This window comes from Anolis carolinensis, chromosome 2, assembly GCF_035594765.1.
Source record: "Anolis carolinensis isolate JA03-04 chromosome 2, rAnoCar3.1.pri, whole genome shotgun sequence".
Classification (NCBI taxonomy): domain Eukaryota; kingdom Metazoa; phylum Chordata; class Lepidosauria; order Squamata; family Dactyloidae; genus Anolis; species Anolis carolinensis.
Genome location: NC_085842.1, coordinates 4,586,453 through 4,602,117, shown reverse-complemented (window position 1 = coordinate 4,602,117; position 15,665 = coordinate 4,586,453). Strand labels below are relative to the sequence as shown.

Here is a 15,665-nt window from a genome sequence, read left to right as displayed (position 1 = left end):
GGTTCGAAGGAGTGTGAGAATCGTAAACAAGAGGGAGGTTAGAGGCCAGAGAAATGCTTTCATGTTTTGCAAAGGGTATTAAAGCAATGTGTTTGAAGACATACCTTTGTCAAAGCAACTTTTCGTTCAACCAAGAAGCAAACTCTCGTTTTCCTGGATTATCTTGCAGCCTATGTGTTCATGTTCCTGGGACTTTGTCATGCTCTAATGGGACTTTGTTTATTCCTTGTGATTTCTGGAATTATTCTCTAAGGCTTTATTTTGTAACGAACTTTTGGAACTTTACTTTTGCTTTTTAAAGACTTCAACCTGTGTGCAGTTTGATGTATACAGCAAGGTGAAGCTAGCCTGAGGTGCAACAACACCCTCTTTTCTCAGCAGAAAACACTCTCTGAGTACACTTCTCAGTCAGCACTAAAAAACGTGTCCAAACTGGTTCTGCAGCAGCAGAACAGAAACAGTACCGAATCAATCCCCAGGTCTTGCAGGCTGAGCCAATCAGCTTCATGCACTTTGCTTTCCAGTTAACACACACAGCACAGTGCCTTTGCAAACGATGACATCCTCTAGGTCAGTGTGGTCCAACCTTTAGTTACCCAAGGGCCAATCAAACTTTAGATGCTTCATCTGCCAGGATGGAGAGGAAGGCACGAGGGTTGAATGAAAAGTAATGCCTCCACCTTCGTAACTCCTCAACAGATGGCAGTATTGGTATGAGACAGGTACTGGCTAGTTCAGTCGACTCTCCTCATTTCCATTTGGCAGGAATCCTGAGCATTGAACAGTTGTGTTGTTAAAGTGTGAAGTATGGAACCCTGCGCAGACGGTCGGTCAATGCGACTTAAGCCACGTGCAGTCACTGAATTCTTGACAGCAGAAGGTGTCGCCCCAAAGGAGATTCATCAGAGAATGCAAGCTGTTTATGGGGATTGTGTTGATGAGAGTCCTGTGCACCGTTGGGCAAGTAAGTTCAAAGATGTTGAGGTGGGAACATCTGACTTGCGTGACAAACACAGAGTTGGACGTCCTGTGACAGCAAACACCGAGTTTCACAAGCAAAAGGTTGACAGATTGATTCAGGATGATCGTTGTAACACTCAGAGGGAAATTTCAAGCATAATCGGCATTTCACAAGAACGTGTGGGTCACATTATTGATTTGATGGCGATCAGAAGATTTGTGCACGATGGGTCCTGTGAGACGCTGGTTGCAGAAACAGAGTGTCAACTTCTTCCGTGAGGGCTTCAGAAAACTTGTTCATCATTGGCAGAAATGTATCCAATTGTCTGGTGATGATGTGGAAAAGTGAATAGTGGTAGTTAAAGGGCACATTCTAAGGATTATTTCTGCATTTGATTTATTAAAAAATTCCCATCCAAACCCAAGTAACGAAGGTGAAGGCATTACTTTTCAGGTGTTTTAGGTAGTTCTTTCCTCCATCTGATGGGGGGAAAGGGCCACATAGCATAATTATATTTTAATAGTTGTGTGCTGTGGGTTTAAAACTGCACTGTTTCTTTAAGTGTTGTGAGCCACTTTGCATCTCAATCGAGCAGGGTGATGATAACAATACCAGAGTCCCAGGACTGGGAAAACAGTGGGCTATACATTTAGATAGATTTTTAATGTTATACACACACACATATAGATAATACTAGCTGTGCCCGGCCATGCGTTGCTGTGGCGAAGTCTGGTGGTATGGGAAATAAAGTATTGAGGAATTGGTGGTAGTTAAGGTAAAGTGTAGACGTTTCCCCTGACATTAAGTCCATTATAAATGGGTCATATAGCTGTGTGGAAGGGCCTTGAGTCTACACTGCCCTATAATCCAGTTAAAATCAGATAATCTGTAGTTTATAGGGAGTGTGGAAGAGGCCTAAGTGAGGCCTAACTCTGCCTGTGCCCTGAGCTGAGTGGGTTGCTAGGAGACCAAGTGGGCGGAGCTCAGCCTTCTAACTGGCAGAAATTGGATAAAAACAATTCTTCCTCTCCCTCTAATTAGGACTTTATTTTTCTTTTCTTTTTGTTGTATGAACGCAGAGGCGTGGATGAGGGGTTGTGCTGCCAAGTTTAGTGTTTCTGGGATGTGTAGTTTTGTTGTTTTGTCCTAGGCCGAAATTTCATTACCCTTTTATATATATAGATATTCAAAATCCAAAAGGTGACCGTCTATCACATTCCTTCCCCTTGACCTTAAGTACATCATACCCTTACTGCCCCAATTTGCAATACAGAGCAAATCACAATGGCCTACTTAGCAGGGGAGTTGTGTGGATGCCAAATTGCCATTGCGGGTTTGTTTGTTTATTTGTTTGTTGCAGATTTGATCATTTACAGATTGAATTAAAATGTTTCCTCTAGCAATTTGTAGGTCCTCTAAGGCCAACTTCCTCCTATGATGCTCTCTGTCCTGGATGCTGGTGGTATACAAATGGTTTTACAGTAGAGTCTCACTTATCCAAGACTCGCTTATCCAAGCCTCTGGGTTATCCAATCCATTTTTGTAGTCAATGTTTTCAATACATCGTGATATTTTGGTGCTAAATTCGTAAATACAGTAATTACAACATAACATTACTGCGTATTGAACTACTTTTTCTGTCAAATTTGTTGTATAACATGATGTTTTGGTGCTTACTTTGTAAAATCATAACCTAATTTGATGTTTAATAGGCTTTTCCTTAATCCCTCCTTATTATCCAAAATATTCGCTTATCCAAGGTTCTCCCGGCCCGTTCAGCTTGGATAAGTGAGACTCTACTGTATATGTTTTTATGGATTTAATTGGAATTGGGTTGCTGTGAGTTTTCCAGGCCGTCTGGCCATTCCAGAAGCATTCACACCTGATGTTTTGCCCGCATCTATGGCAGGCATCCTCAGAGGTTGTGAGGTCTGTTGGAAACTTGGCAAGTGGGGTTTGTATATCTGTGCAATAATGTCCAGGTTGGGAGAAAGAGCTCTTGTCTGTTTGAGGCTAGTGTGAATGTTGCAATTGGCCAGCTTGATTAGCATTTTATGGCCTGGCTGCTTCTTCTGGGGGCATCCTTGGTTGGGAGGTGTTAGCTGACCCTGATTGTTTCCTCTCTGGATTTCCCCTGTTTTCAGAGTGTTGTTCTTTATTAAGGCTTTTACTTAATCCCTGCTTATTATCCAACATAATGTTGCAATTGGCCAGCTTGATTAGCATTTTATGGCCTGGCTGCCTCTTCCCTGGGGGCATCCTTGGTTGGGAGGTGTTAGCTGACCCTGATTGTTTCCTCTCTGGATTTCCCCTGTTTTCAGAGTGTTGTTCTTTATTAAGGCTTTTACTTAATCCCTGCTTATTATCCAACATAATGTTGCAATTGGCCAGCTTGATTAGCATTTTATGGCCTGGCTGCCTCTTCCCTGGGGGCATCCTTGGTTGGGAGGTGTTAGCTGACCCTGATTGTTTCCTCTCTGGATTTCCCCTGTTTTCAGAGTGTTGTTCTTTATTAAGGCTTTTACTTAATCCCTGCTTATTATCCAACATAATGTTGCAATTGGCCAGCTTGATTAGCATTTTATGGCCTGGCTGCTTCTTCCCTGGGGGCATCCTTGGTTGGGAGGTGTTAGCTGACCCTGATTGTTTCCTCTCTGGATTTCCCCTGTTTTCAGAAGAAACAGTTGTTCTTTTTTAAGGCTTTTACTTAATCCCTGCTTATTATCCAACATTTTTGCTTTTATTTTTCAGTGATTGGTTTGGGGGGTGTGCATCAAAATTCTGTTCGCCTACACTTGAAAATTACCTTGGACCGGCCCTTCCTGCACCTGTGCGGTGGGTGGATGGAGATGTTTGTTCACGTGGGCTTTGAGTGCCACGTCAGTAGAGTTCTCCACAGCCTTGATGGACAGGCTGTCCAAATCTGTCACTGTGAGATGCCTCCCACTCCTCTATCTGAAGGGTGGGTGGCGACCCGTGGGGTTGGATAGGTTCTCTGATCCTGTCTTATCCCTTTCAAGTCTGGCCAAACAGACCTTCATGGTCACGGCATGTTCTGGCGTGTTCGGAACAGTCCAGGGGAGGGGATTGGTGGTGTCTGCATATAAAGACTCCCTCTCCTTCTCATTTCTGCCATTCTCCCCAGATAACAACCATCCTAACTGAACTTTCCAGATACTTTCCTAGAGGATCATGGCTGGGATGAAGGCAGTGGTGTTGGGCATTGTCTGGGCTTTGGCCGGCTTCTGTTGCGTTGCAGCCGATATACCCATACAGCCAAACTTTGATGCCGCAAAGGTAATGTCAAGAAATAGTCTCTAAGACCGGACAAAAATTCAATCAAAATAGCATCAGAGAGTAGAAATTGCCAAAATGATGTGGTGGTGGTGGGCTTTCTCCTTCTAATAGATTCCTTGGCCATCTCTTTGGGAAACTTTCGCTATGGTTTCTTCCATGGAAGGAGATGTGACTACCCTATAAGTCTATGATTAATTTCATGATTCTATGTTTCTGCTATTTTTCTCCTAGTTTGGTGGTACGTGGTACCCTCTCCAGTTAGTATTGGATATAGAGGGGTTGAAGGATGTTAAAATTACTGGAAGAAAAGTAACGCCTTTGGACAACGGAGACATGGATGTCGATGTCGAAATACTGGAGTAGGTCTACTTACATTGTTATATTTTGGAAAATATACTCTTTTTTCCCCCGTAGAGCCAGGTCTTTGGGTTGGTGTTTGCTCCTTCCAAAATCTTATTGTTATGGTGGGTTTTTAGGGGAAAAAATAAAGGTTTGTTCAGCTGGGACCTCGGGTGAGTCACTCCAACACAAATTCCCAAAGAACCCATCCCTCGTTCACACGAAACATTTATACTCTTGGCTTACATTCAAAGAATGTTAAAGCTACTACATATCTTATTGTAAGACAATTACCTTGAAAGGTTCCAGCCCAGGAGGTAGGCAGAAAACCCAGTTTCATGAGAATACAAAAATCAAAGTATTTATTGTTATCACAGCTATGATAAGGCAAACAGCCGTACTGTCACACCTCAGAGTAGCTTCACCTTGCTGAATACACCAGGCTGTACACAGGTTGAAGTCTTTTGTAGTTTATTAGGAAATAGGAAATAAATAGTTCTTAAAGAGCAAAAGTAAAGATCCAAAAGATAGTTGCAAAACCAAGGCTATACAGATTAACCCACGAAAATCTTAGGCATAAAACAAGGTTCCATTAATACATGACATAGTCCCATGAACTTGATTACAGGATAACCCAAGAATGCAAGAGCTGCTTCTAACTCAAACGAGACGTTGCTTTGACAAAGATTCCTCTCTCAGCAGACTGTTTTAATAGCATAACATGAAGGCATTCCTTTGCCCTTTGACTTCTCTCTTATTTGCTATTCTAAGACTTCTGCGAACTCCCCTAAGTTCCAAGTGGCTGGCCTGGTCCAGAGTATCGTCAAGGCCAAACTGCTCGTTAGTGTTATCAGGCTGGGAGCTGCTCTCCCTTCCTGCTTCTTGCACCTGGGAAACATCAGCATCAACAACACCATTTCCTCCAGTGGGAAAAACCTCCTTGTTCCCCATCTTCCACAGCAGGAACACCCTGCAGCTGAATCCCATCATTCCCATCAGAATCATCTTGAAACTCATCTTGAACCTGTATCCCAAAATCCTCATCAGAGTCACTCTGAGGCTGAGTCACAACACGTACACACACTAAAGGTCTGTACCATGCAAATGCCTGCTGCAAAGTGTGTTGCGGTTAACAAAGAATATATACCTTGGCTTATCTAAAATTGACCAATTGCTGATGGTCTTCCTCACCTTCCATACCTATTTTGGCACAAGTGGTATCTTGTGACCTTACTTGTTTACTCCAAGCTAGCTTCTCTCCTCAGAACCTTCTAGACTAAAGCACCAGCTCACAAGAAGGGAGGGGCACAGAAGGGGCACAGGTCCTTTGTTAAAAGTTTACTATTTTCTGGCTTATGGTCCCTTCATTATTGGTACAGAAAGCTCATACGAAATGACATACGCAAATTAACTTTTCTCTTAAGCAAGCAAAAAAAGAACATACTAATCATTTCCTGATTACCTGGAGCCCCCTACTGTCTCATGCAGGTGGAGATGGGCCGGGCTGTGGCACAGCTGGTTAGCAGCCAGCTGCAATAAATCACTTCGAAGATGCAACCACCAAAGACTCAGAGAGGAGACCTTTTTTTAAAAAAAATCTTTCTTCTTCTTATTCACTTTAAATGGTAATGCAACTTGGTTTATAATATATGCGACAGAGGCTTAGATGTTGGAGGAACGATAACAAGTTTATTCAGGCACAGAGCTTAGTGGTTACAATGTTGTTTCTCACTTAGAGGCACTTTTATTAACAGTTACAATACTAGAATGAGGTAAGACAAACTCCCTAAAGTGTCATTTCTTTTACTTAAAGTAGTTAGAACTTCTTCCTCTGCTACTTTTAAACCGCAGTCACTCTGTGATATACGATCACAGATTCTCTGTTCCTTACCAGGACACAGACTACATTAAATAAGTCACCAAACTTATTTTAAATTGACTCAAAAATGAACAATTGAGTCTCCTTGATCCCCTCAACCTAGGATCAATCTTCCCTGTGCCTCATCAAAGCACAGACTAAATCCCTTTTTTAAACTCTGCACTTTTTCAACAAAATGGCAGTCGGCTCCGCCTACTTCTCCATGGCAACCAGCCTCTGAGTGCTGAGATGCAATAATTGTAATACTTATCCTTTTAAAACACAAACACACAATTAAACATAACTTCTGTAAACCAAAAATTCATACTTCATTACAATCACTACTGACCAAGAGGTCATGGGATCGAAGCCCGGGTCGGATTGAGCTCGCAACCATTAATAGCCTAGCCCGCTGCCCACCTAATCAGCTCGAAAAACAGTTGCATCTGTTGAGTAGAAAATTCTAGGTACCGCTTTATGTGGGGAAGGCTAATTTAACTAATTTACGATACCATTAAAACTGCCAGCAGCGTGCAGAAAGGAATGAGGAAGTACTCCATCAAGGACTCAAGTGTCACAAGTGGACGATGAAGCCGCAGCTCCCGCTGTGGCCAGAATCGAGCACACCCTAATGAAACCGGAAGCTGGACAATGTTAAATTTCCTCTGTTTCTGTCCATATGTTGTATGTCTAATGGCATTGAATGTTTGCCATGTATATGTACATTGTAATCTGCCCTGAGTCCCTTTTTGGGGTGAAAAGAGTGGAATATAAATACTATAAATTAATTAATTTAACAAATAAGATGTCTGTATGATCATACCATTGTACATTTTGGATTTATTTTTTTATTTTTATTTTTATTTTTTTGCAGGAATGGCGAATGCACTAAAAAATTAATTAGGTTTTTGCACACTGACCAGCCGGGGAAATTTACAACAGAAGGTAAGGGGAGTGTGTGTGTGTTGTCTGTGACCGGACAAGGCAATGGGACAACAAATCTGTTGTGTATTGTAGATGGTATTAAATGGAAGCTTTACCACTGCTTCTGAACCTAAAGTCGCCCTGCAGGGAAATAATGTGCCACTCAGCTTTGTGAAACAGGTAACAGGAACTTCACTTAACTTCAAGAGAGCAAACAGAGCAATAATATATACCAGTGATGGCCAACCTATGACACGCGTGTCAGCACTGACACACCTAGCCATTTTTGCTGACACTCTGCCACATGCAGACTGATTGGATGACCAATGTCTTTTGTGGCCAAATTTAGTGTGATTTGGTCCAGAGGTTTTGTTGTTTACTCCATGGGAATTATGCAATATATATATATATATATATATATATATATATATATATATATATCATTCTATTATTATTCTATTATTATTGCAGTATATTATTATATTATTTCTATTATATTATTATTATATTATTCATTATTCATGATTACATTGAAACTACAACCGAGAAAAATCAGCGTGGAAACTGCAAGAGGTACCATAGATCGTCGTACATGGAAATAATGGTAGTAAATAGTTTTTGATTTATTAAATACAGTTATATATTTTTGTTATTTAAACTTTATATATTGTGAAATTGTGGTTTTTTTCTCGAAGTGACATACCACCCAAGTCATGCTAGGTTTTTTGGTGAATTTTGACACACCAAGTGCAAAAGGTTGCCCATCATTGATATATACAATAGTCTCTCTGATTTTTTACAGAGAATAGAGGGAATAACCAGTCCTTTTAAATACTCTTTAAATATGCCCCAGTGCCTTAGAAACGACAAGGCTCTAGAGAGTCAGCAGCCATCTTCCCTGACTGTTTTCAGTCAGCACTCTCTATCAATCAGCAGCATGGCAGAGAAAGTAGCCAATCAGATCACTAGCTCTTCACAGGCTCAGCCAATCAGCTGCTGACACATGCTTTACCAGTCAACCCATTACATCATGATGCCTTTTACAAACCCCAACAAAATCTACACAAGGCTACTTTGGGAGCAAAACTTCTACGAAATCATATTCAGAGTGTTGGAGACTAGCCCGGAGGGGAAGTAAAGGAGAGAATTCCAAGAGAGCAATAAAACAAGCCTTTTATTGTTATCACAGCTGATGATAAGGCAGAACAGCCATAGGTACCCACTCTAGTTGGTCCATACCATGCAAATGGCTGTCGCAACATGTGCGTAGCAAACAAAGAATTTATATCTTGGCTTATCTAAAATTGACCAATGGCTGAGGGTCTTCCTCACCTTCCACACCTACTTGGCATAAGTGATACCTGTGACCTCACTTGTTGATTTCAAGCTAACTTTTAGTCTTGGAACTTTCTGGAGAAAGGCACAAGCTCACAGGAAGGGAGGGGCGTATGTAGAAGCAAAGCTACATAGGCAATAGCTTACTATTTTCTGGCTTATGGTCCCTACAAGAGCCCTAGAAAACTGGGTTTTAGCTCAGGTGTTGAACTCTACCCAACTAAAATAATCCCAGAACTAGAGCACTCCTTTCAATTTGTACAGGTTGATCAGTCCTTATCCGAAATCCTGAAACTCAAAATACTCCCAAGATCCAGAATTGTCCATATGTGTGGATGAGATAGCTTTTACCGTTGCTTTCTAATGGTTCAATGTACACCGACTGTTTGCTACTTTCTGCTTTTGTTGGGAAGATGCCAAGGAATAAAATCAATAATGTTCAGACTAAAATCCTGACTAGATCCCTTATTCCACTGACATGGCAGTCCCCGTTGGTCATCAGGTACAGAATGCGGGGCACCTGGCTCGAAAGCCGTACGTGAGGAAAAAGGTCTTGGAGTCCTCATGGACAACAAGTTAAATATGAGCCAACAATGTCCTGTGGCAGTTTTAAATGCCAATGAGATTTTGGCTACATCAATAGGAGTCTAGTGCCTAGATCAGGGGTCTCCAAAATAAGGCCCGGGGGCTGGATGCGGCGATCCGAGGTCATTTACGTGGCCTCTATCTTAAACTTTAGGGTTGACCTAAGTCTAGCTGATTTTTGGAAGTCTCTTTGCTTACCTATGGTCTTATGAGATCATCTAGATGGTCTTTGAAGGTCTCTTTGCTTAGCTACGGCCTTATGAGACCATCTAGATGGCCTTTGGGGGCCCCTTTCCTTACCTATGGTCTTATGAAACCATCTAGATGGTCTTTCAGGCTCCCTTTCTTTATCTATGGTCTTCTGATGGCCTAATGAGATCATCTAGATGGGCTTTGAGGGTCCCTTTCCTTACCACTGGTCTTATGAAACCATCCAGATTGTCTTTGGAGGTCTCTTTGCTTACCTATGGTTTTATGAGATTGTCTAGATGGTATTTGAAGGTCTCTTTGCTTAGCTACGGCCTTATGAGACCATCTAGATGGCCTTTGAGGGTCCCTTTCCTTACCGATGGTCTTATGAGACCATCTAGATGGTCTTTGGAGGTCTCTTTGGTTACCTATGGTCTTATGAGATCATCTAGATGGTATTTGAAGGTCTCTTTGCTTAGCTACGGCCTTATGAGACCATCTAGATGGCCTTTGAAGGACCCTTTCCTTACCTATGGTCTTATGAAACCATCTAGGTGGTCTTTGAGGTCCACACCTGGAATCCCACTGTGTCCAGTTGTGGGCACCGCAATTGAAGGGAGATGTTGACTCTAAGCTGGAATGTATCCAGAGAAGGGCAACTCAAATGGTCAAGGGTCTGGAGAACAAGCCCTATGAGGAGATTCCACCTCAACTTGAGGAAGAACTTCCTAACTGTGGCAGAGAGTTGTTCAGCAGTGGAACTCTCTGCCCCGGAGTGTGGTGGAGGCTCCTTCTTTGGAGGCTTTTAAGCAGAGGCTGGATGGGCATCTGTTAGGGATGCTTTGAATGCGATTTTCCTGCTTCTTGGAAGAATGGGTCTCTTCCAACTCTAGGATCATACACTGGAGAAGATTCCTCTCAAAAGCAACATCTGACACAAGTATGTAGTTGTTTGTGTCACTGCAGAACATTTTCAGCAGAAGACATTTGGGCTCAAATTCCCTATTGGTAGTCCCAACTAAAGGATACCTATTGAATCCATGATGTTTACTTATGTGTCCCATCACCATTCAGGAGTTGAGTCTATTCTGGTTGGAAATCATCAATAGAGTTACGTAATTATGAATGTCTGCATATTCCACAGAATAATCAAGTATGTATTTCTTTGTTGCACTCACTATCTGACTTGTTGTTGTTGTTGTTGTTGTTGTTGTTGTTGTTCTTCTTCTTCTTCTTCTTCTTCTTCTTCTTCTTCTTCTTCTCCTCCTCCTCCTCCTCCTCCTCCTCCTCCTCCTCCTCCTCCTCCTCCTCCTCCTCCTCCTCCTCCTCCTCCTCCTCGAAATGAAGCCGGGACCACTATCCACGTAGTAGACACAGATTATGATTCTTACCTCTTTGTTCACGTTGACGCCGGGCCCCAAAAGATCCTCCATTTCGAAGGTATATCTCACGAGATCCTGGAAGACAATTCCATGGGGCACATGGTGGGGTGAGGGTGGGCATGGCATGGCAACATAAAGGGAACCCCTAGTTATGCAACAGATCTACTCTCTTCAGGATAAGCAATGAGATTTAAGCCCGCAGACTAGGTTTCAAATCTCTGCTCAGTTATGGAAGCCAACTACGAGGGTTGAATGAAAAGTAATGCCTCCACCTTCATAACTCCTCAAGAGATGGCAGTCCTGGTCTGCAGCAGGTCCTGCTTGTTCAGTAGACTCTCCTCTATACTTCGATTTGGAGCAAAGCCTTAGCATTGAAAGGTTGTGTTGTTAAAGTGCGAAGTATGGAACCCTGCGCAGACGGTCGGTCAATGCGACTTAAGCAACGTGCAGTCACTGAATTCTTGACAGCAGAAGGTGTCGCCCCAAAGGAGATTCATCAGGGAATGCAAGCTGTTTATGGGGATTGTGTTGATATGAGTCCTGTGCGTCGTTGGGCGAGTAAGTTTAAAGTTGTTGAGGTGGGAACATCTGACTTGCGTGACCAACGAAGTGTTAAACATCCTGTGACAGCAACCACTGAGTTTCACAAGCAAAAGGATGACAGATTGATTCAGGATGATTGTCGTATCCCTCAGAGAGAAATTTCAAGCATAATCGCTATTTCACAAGAACGTGTGGGTCACATTATTGCTTTGCTTGGCTGTCGGAAGATCTGTGTACGATGGATAACCAGGATGCTGACGACTGAAATGAAAGCACAGACTTGAAATTTGCCAGGAACTCTTCTTGCATTACAAGGCAATGCCTTTCTCCGTTGGAGTGACACCTTTTGCTGTCAAGAATTCAATGACTGCACATTGCTGAAGTCACATTGACCGACCGTCTGCTCAGGGTTCCATACTTCGCACTTTAACAACACAACCGTTCAATGCTGAGGCTTCCTGCCAACTGACCATCTGCTCAGGGTTCCATACTTCACACTTTAACAACACAACCGTTCAATGCTAAGGCTTCCTGCCAACTGACCATCTGCTCAGGGTTCCATACTTCGCACTTTAACAACACAACCGTTCAATGCTAAGGCTTCCTGCCAAATGGAACTGTAGAGGAGAGTCTACTAAACAAGTCAGTACCTGCCGCAGACCAGGAATGTCATCTGTTGAGGAGTTACGAAGGTGGAGGCATTACTTTTCATTCAACCCTCATAGGTAAATCACACTTTCTCATTTGCAGAGGAAGCCAGTGACACACCCCACCTGCTGAACAAATCTTACCCAGAATACATCATGAAAGGGTCACTCTCCTTAAGGTTGCCATCAGTCAGAAATGACCTGCGGCACACAACAACATGAAAACTGTCACTTTGAACACATCTGGCTGTTCTGCAACCTTTTTTAAATTTCCGCTTTCCTCTCTCTTTGCATCTGAAGCCAGGGACCCCCAAGGATCAGACAGCCTAAAGGAAAAGTTCAAGAAACTTGCGGGCTCGTTGGGATTCCCTACAGACAAAATAAAAGACATGCCTTCAACAGGTAAGAGGAGTGCAATGCCAGGTCTCCTTGAAAGACAGAAGGGAAAGGATTCCAGAAAGAGTGGTTTCTTAAGCCTGTTGCCTTAAAACCAGGTCTCCTTGGAAGACAGAAGGGAAAGGATTCCAGAAAGAGTGGTTTCTTAAGCCTGTTGCCTTAAAACCAGGTCTCCTTGGAAGACAGAAGGGAAAGGATTCCAGAAAGGGTGGTTTCTGAAGCCTGTTGCCTTAAACCTAGGTCTCCTTGAAAGACAGAAGGGAAAGGATTCCAGAAAGGGTGGTTTCTGAAGCCTGTTGCCTTAAACCCAGGTCTCCTTGAAAGACAGAAGGGAAAGGATTCCAGAAAGAGTGGTTCCTTAAGCCTGTTGCCTTAAACCCAGGTCTCCTTGAAAGACAGAAGGGAAAGGATTCCAGAAAGAGTGGTTCCTTAAGCCTGTTGCCTTAAAACCAGGTCTCCTTGAAAGACAGAAGGGAAAGGATTCCAGAAAGAGTGGTTTCTGAAGCCTGTTGCCTTAAACCCAGGTCTCCTTGAAAGACAGAAGGGAAAGGATTCCAGAAAGAGTGGTTCCTTAAGCCTGTTGCCTTAAACCCAGGTCTCCTTGAAAGACAGAAGGGAAAGGATTCCAGAAAGAGTGGTTCCTTAAGCCTGTTGCCTTAAACCCAGGTCTCCTTGAAAGACAGAAGGGAAAGGATTCCAGAAAGGGTGGTTTCTTAAGCCTGTTGCCTTAAACCCAGGTCTCCTTGAAAGACAGAAGGGAAAGGGTTCCAGAAAGGGTGGTTTCTGAAGCCTGTTGCCTTAAACCCAGGTCTCCTTGAAAGACAGAAGGGAAAGGATTCCAGAAAGGGTGGTTTCTGAAGCCTCTTGCCTTAAACCCAGGTCTCCTTGAAAGACATAAGGGAAAGGATTCCAGAAAGAGTGGTTCCTTAAGCCTGTTGCCTTAAACCCAGGTCTCCTTGAAAGACAGAAGGGAAAGGATTCCAGAAAGAGTGGTTTCTGAAGCCTGTTGCCTTAAACCCAGGTCTCCTTGAAAGACATAAGGGAAAGGATTCCAGAAAGAGTGGTTCCTTAAGCCTGTTGCCTTAAACCCAGGTCTCCTTGAAAGACATAAGGGAAAGGATTCCAGAAAGAGTGGTTCCTTAAGCCTGTTGCCTTAAACCCAGGTCTCCTTGAAAGACATAAGGGAAAGGATTCCAGAAAGGGTGGTTTCTGAAGCCTGTTGCCTTAAACCCAGGTCTCCTTGAAAGACAGAAGGGAAAGGATTCCAGAAAGAGTGGTTCCTTAAGCCTGTTGCCTTAAACCCAGGTCTCCTTGAAAGACAGAAGGGAAAGGATTCCAGAAAGAGTGGTTCCTTAAGCCTGTTGCCTTAAACTCAGGTCTCCTTGAAAGACAGAAGGGAAAGGATTCCAGAAAGAGTGGTTTCTGAAGCCTCTTGCCTTAAACCCAGGTCTCCTTGAAAGACATAAGGGAAAGGATTCCAGAAAGAGTGGTTCCTTAAGCCAGTTGCCTTAAACCCAGGTCTCCTTGAAAGACATAAGGGAAAGGATTCCAGAAAGGGTGGTTTCTGAAGCCTGTTGCCTTAAACCCAGGTCTCCTTGAAAGACAGAAGGGAAAGGATTCCAGAAAGAGTGGTTTCTGAAGCCTCTTGCCTTAAACCCAGGTCTCCTTGAAAGACATAAGGGAAAGGATTCCAGAAAGAGTGGTTCCTTAAGCCAGTTGCCTTAAACCCAGGTCTCCTTGAAAGACATAAGGGAAAGGATTCCAGAAAGGGTGGTTTCTGAAGCCTGTTGCCTTAAACCCAGGTCTCCTTGAAAGACAGAAGGGAAAGGATTCCAGAAAGAGTGGTTCCTTAAGCCTGTTGCCTTAAACCCAGGTCTCCTTGAAAGACAGAAGGGAAAGGATTCCAGAAAGAGTGGTTCCTTAAGCCTGTTGCCTTAAACCCAGGTCTCCTTGAAAGACAGAAGGGAAAGGATTCCAGAAAGAGTGGTTCCTTAAGCCTGTTGCCTTAAACTCAGGTCTCCTTGAAAGACAGAAGGGAAAGGATTCCAGAAAGGGTGGTTTCTTAAGCCTGTTGCCTTAAACCCAGGTCTCCTTGAAAGACAGAAGGGAAAGGATTCCAGAAAGAGTGGTTCCTTAAGCCTGTTGCCTTAAACCCAAGTCTCCTTGAAAGACAGAAGGGAAAGGATTCCAGAAAGAGTGGTTCCTTAAGCCAGTTGCCTTAAAACCAGGTCTTCTTGAAAGACAGAAGGATAATTGTCTCTTTCCTTCCACAGATCCATGCTCGTTGTGAGAGAAGAACCACCGCAGGTGCCCCAGTTCCTGGAGGGAGGCAAACAGGGGTGTTTTGTTGGGTGTGGTGGAAAGACAACATAAAGTGAGCTTGTGTCTCTTGGATCAAACCACTCCAGTTTCAGAGTGTTCTTTGGGGATTTTGTAGGCTGTGCTGCTTTAGGGGTTAAGGTTGTTTCTTTGTGTGAGCTGAGTGGAGGCTTGCTTGAGTGCTTTCTGATTAGGATTCAATTGTTCTGGCGTCCATTGTCGCACCTCAGGTTAGTTTCACCTTGATGTATACACCAAACTGCACACAGGTTGAAGTCTTTTTAGTTTATTAGAAAATAGAAGATAAAAAAGTTCTTTAAAAGCAAAAATAACGTTCCAAAAGATCGTTACAAAATAAAGCTTTAGAGAATCACAAGAAATAAACAAAGTCCCATTAGAGCATGACAAAATCCCAAGAATATGAACACTAAAGCTGCCAGATAATCCAGGAAAACAAGAGCTTGCTTCTTGGTTTGACGAAAGTTGCTTTGACAAACACATTGCTTTAATACCCTTTGCAAAGCATGAAAGCATTTCTCTGGCCTCTGACCTCCCTTTTGTTTGCTATTTTCACACTCCTTCGAACCCTGAATTCAAAATGGTCAGCTCAATCTAAAGATTCAATTTCATCAAGGTCAGGCTGCTCGTTAGCGTCAGCCCGCTTGCTATCAGACTGAGAACTGTCCTCCTTTTCTAAGTCAATTTGCACCTGGCTAGTTCCAGTATCATCAACATCATTCCTTGCTGTGGGAAAATGAACTTGCACTCTCTGTTCCTCATCTTCTACAACAGGGACATGTTGAACCTGATTTTGAACCTGAATCCCACAATCCCCATCAGAGTCCATTTGAGGTTCCAGCTGAGTCACAACATTTGAATACTGGTGGAGT

The 15,665-nt window shown here is 43.1% G+C and overlaps 1 protein-coding gene across 1 annotated transcript; it reads left to right on the top strand.

Moving 5' to 3' along the window:
- The first annotated feature begins 4,091 nt into the window (after window positions 1-4,091).
- On the top strand, window positions 4,092-14,855 carry LOC134296883 (epididymal secretory protein 4-like). The gene is made up of 6 exons (XM_062972908.1): window positions 4,092-4,258; window positions 4,490-4,617; window positions 7,330-7,400; window positions 10,836-10,928; window positions 12,361-12,462; window positions 14,730-14,855. Exons 1-6 carry the CDS (start codon window positions 4,154-4,156, stop codon window positions 14,744-14,746), a joined length of 516 nt encoding a protein of 171 aa, XP_062828978.1. The 5' UTR covers window positions 4,092-4,153; the 3' UTR covers window positions 14,747-14,855.
- The last annotated feature ends 810 nt before the right edge of the window (window positions 14,856-15,665 follow it).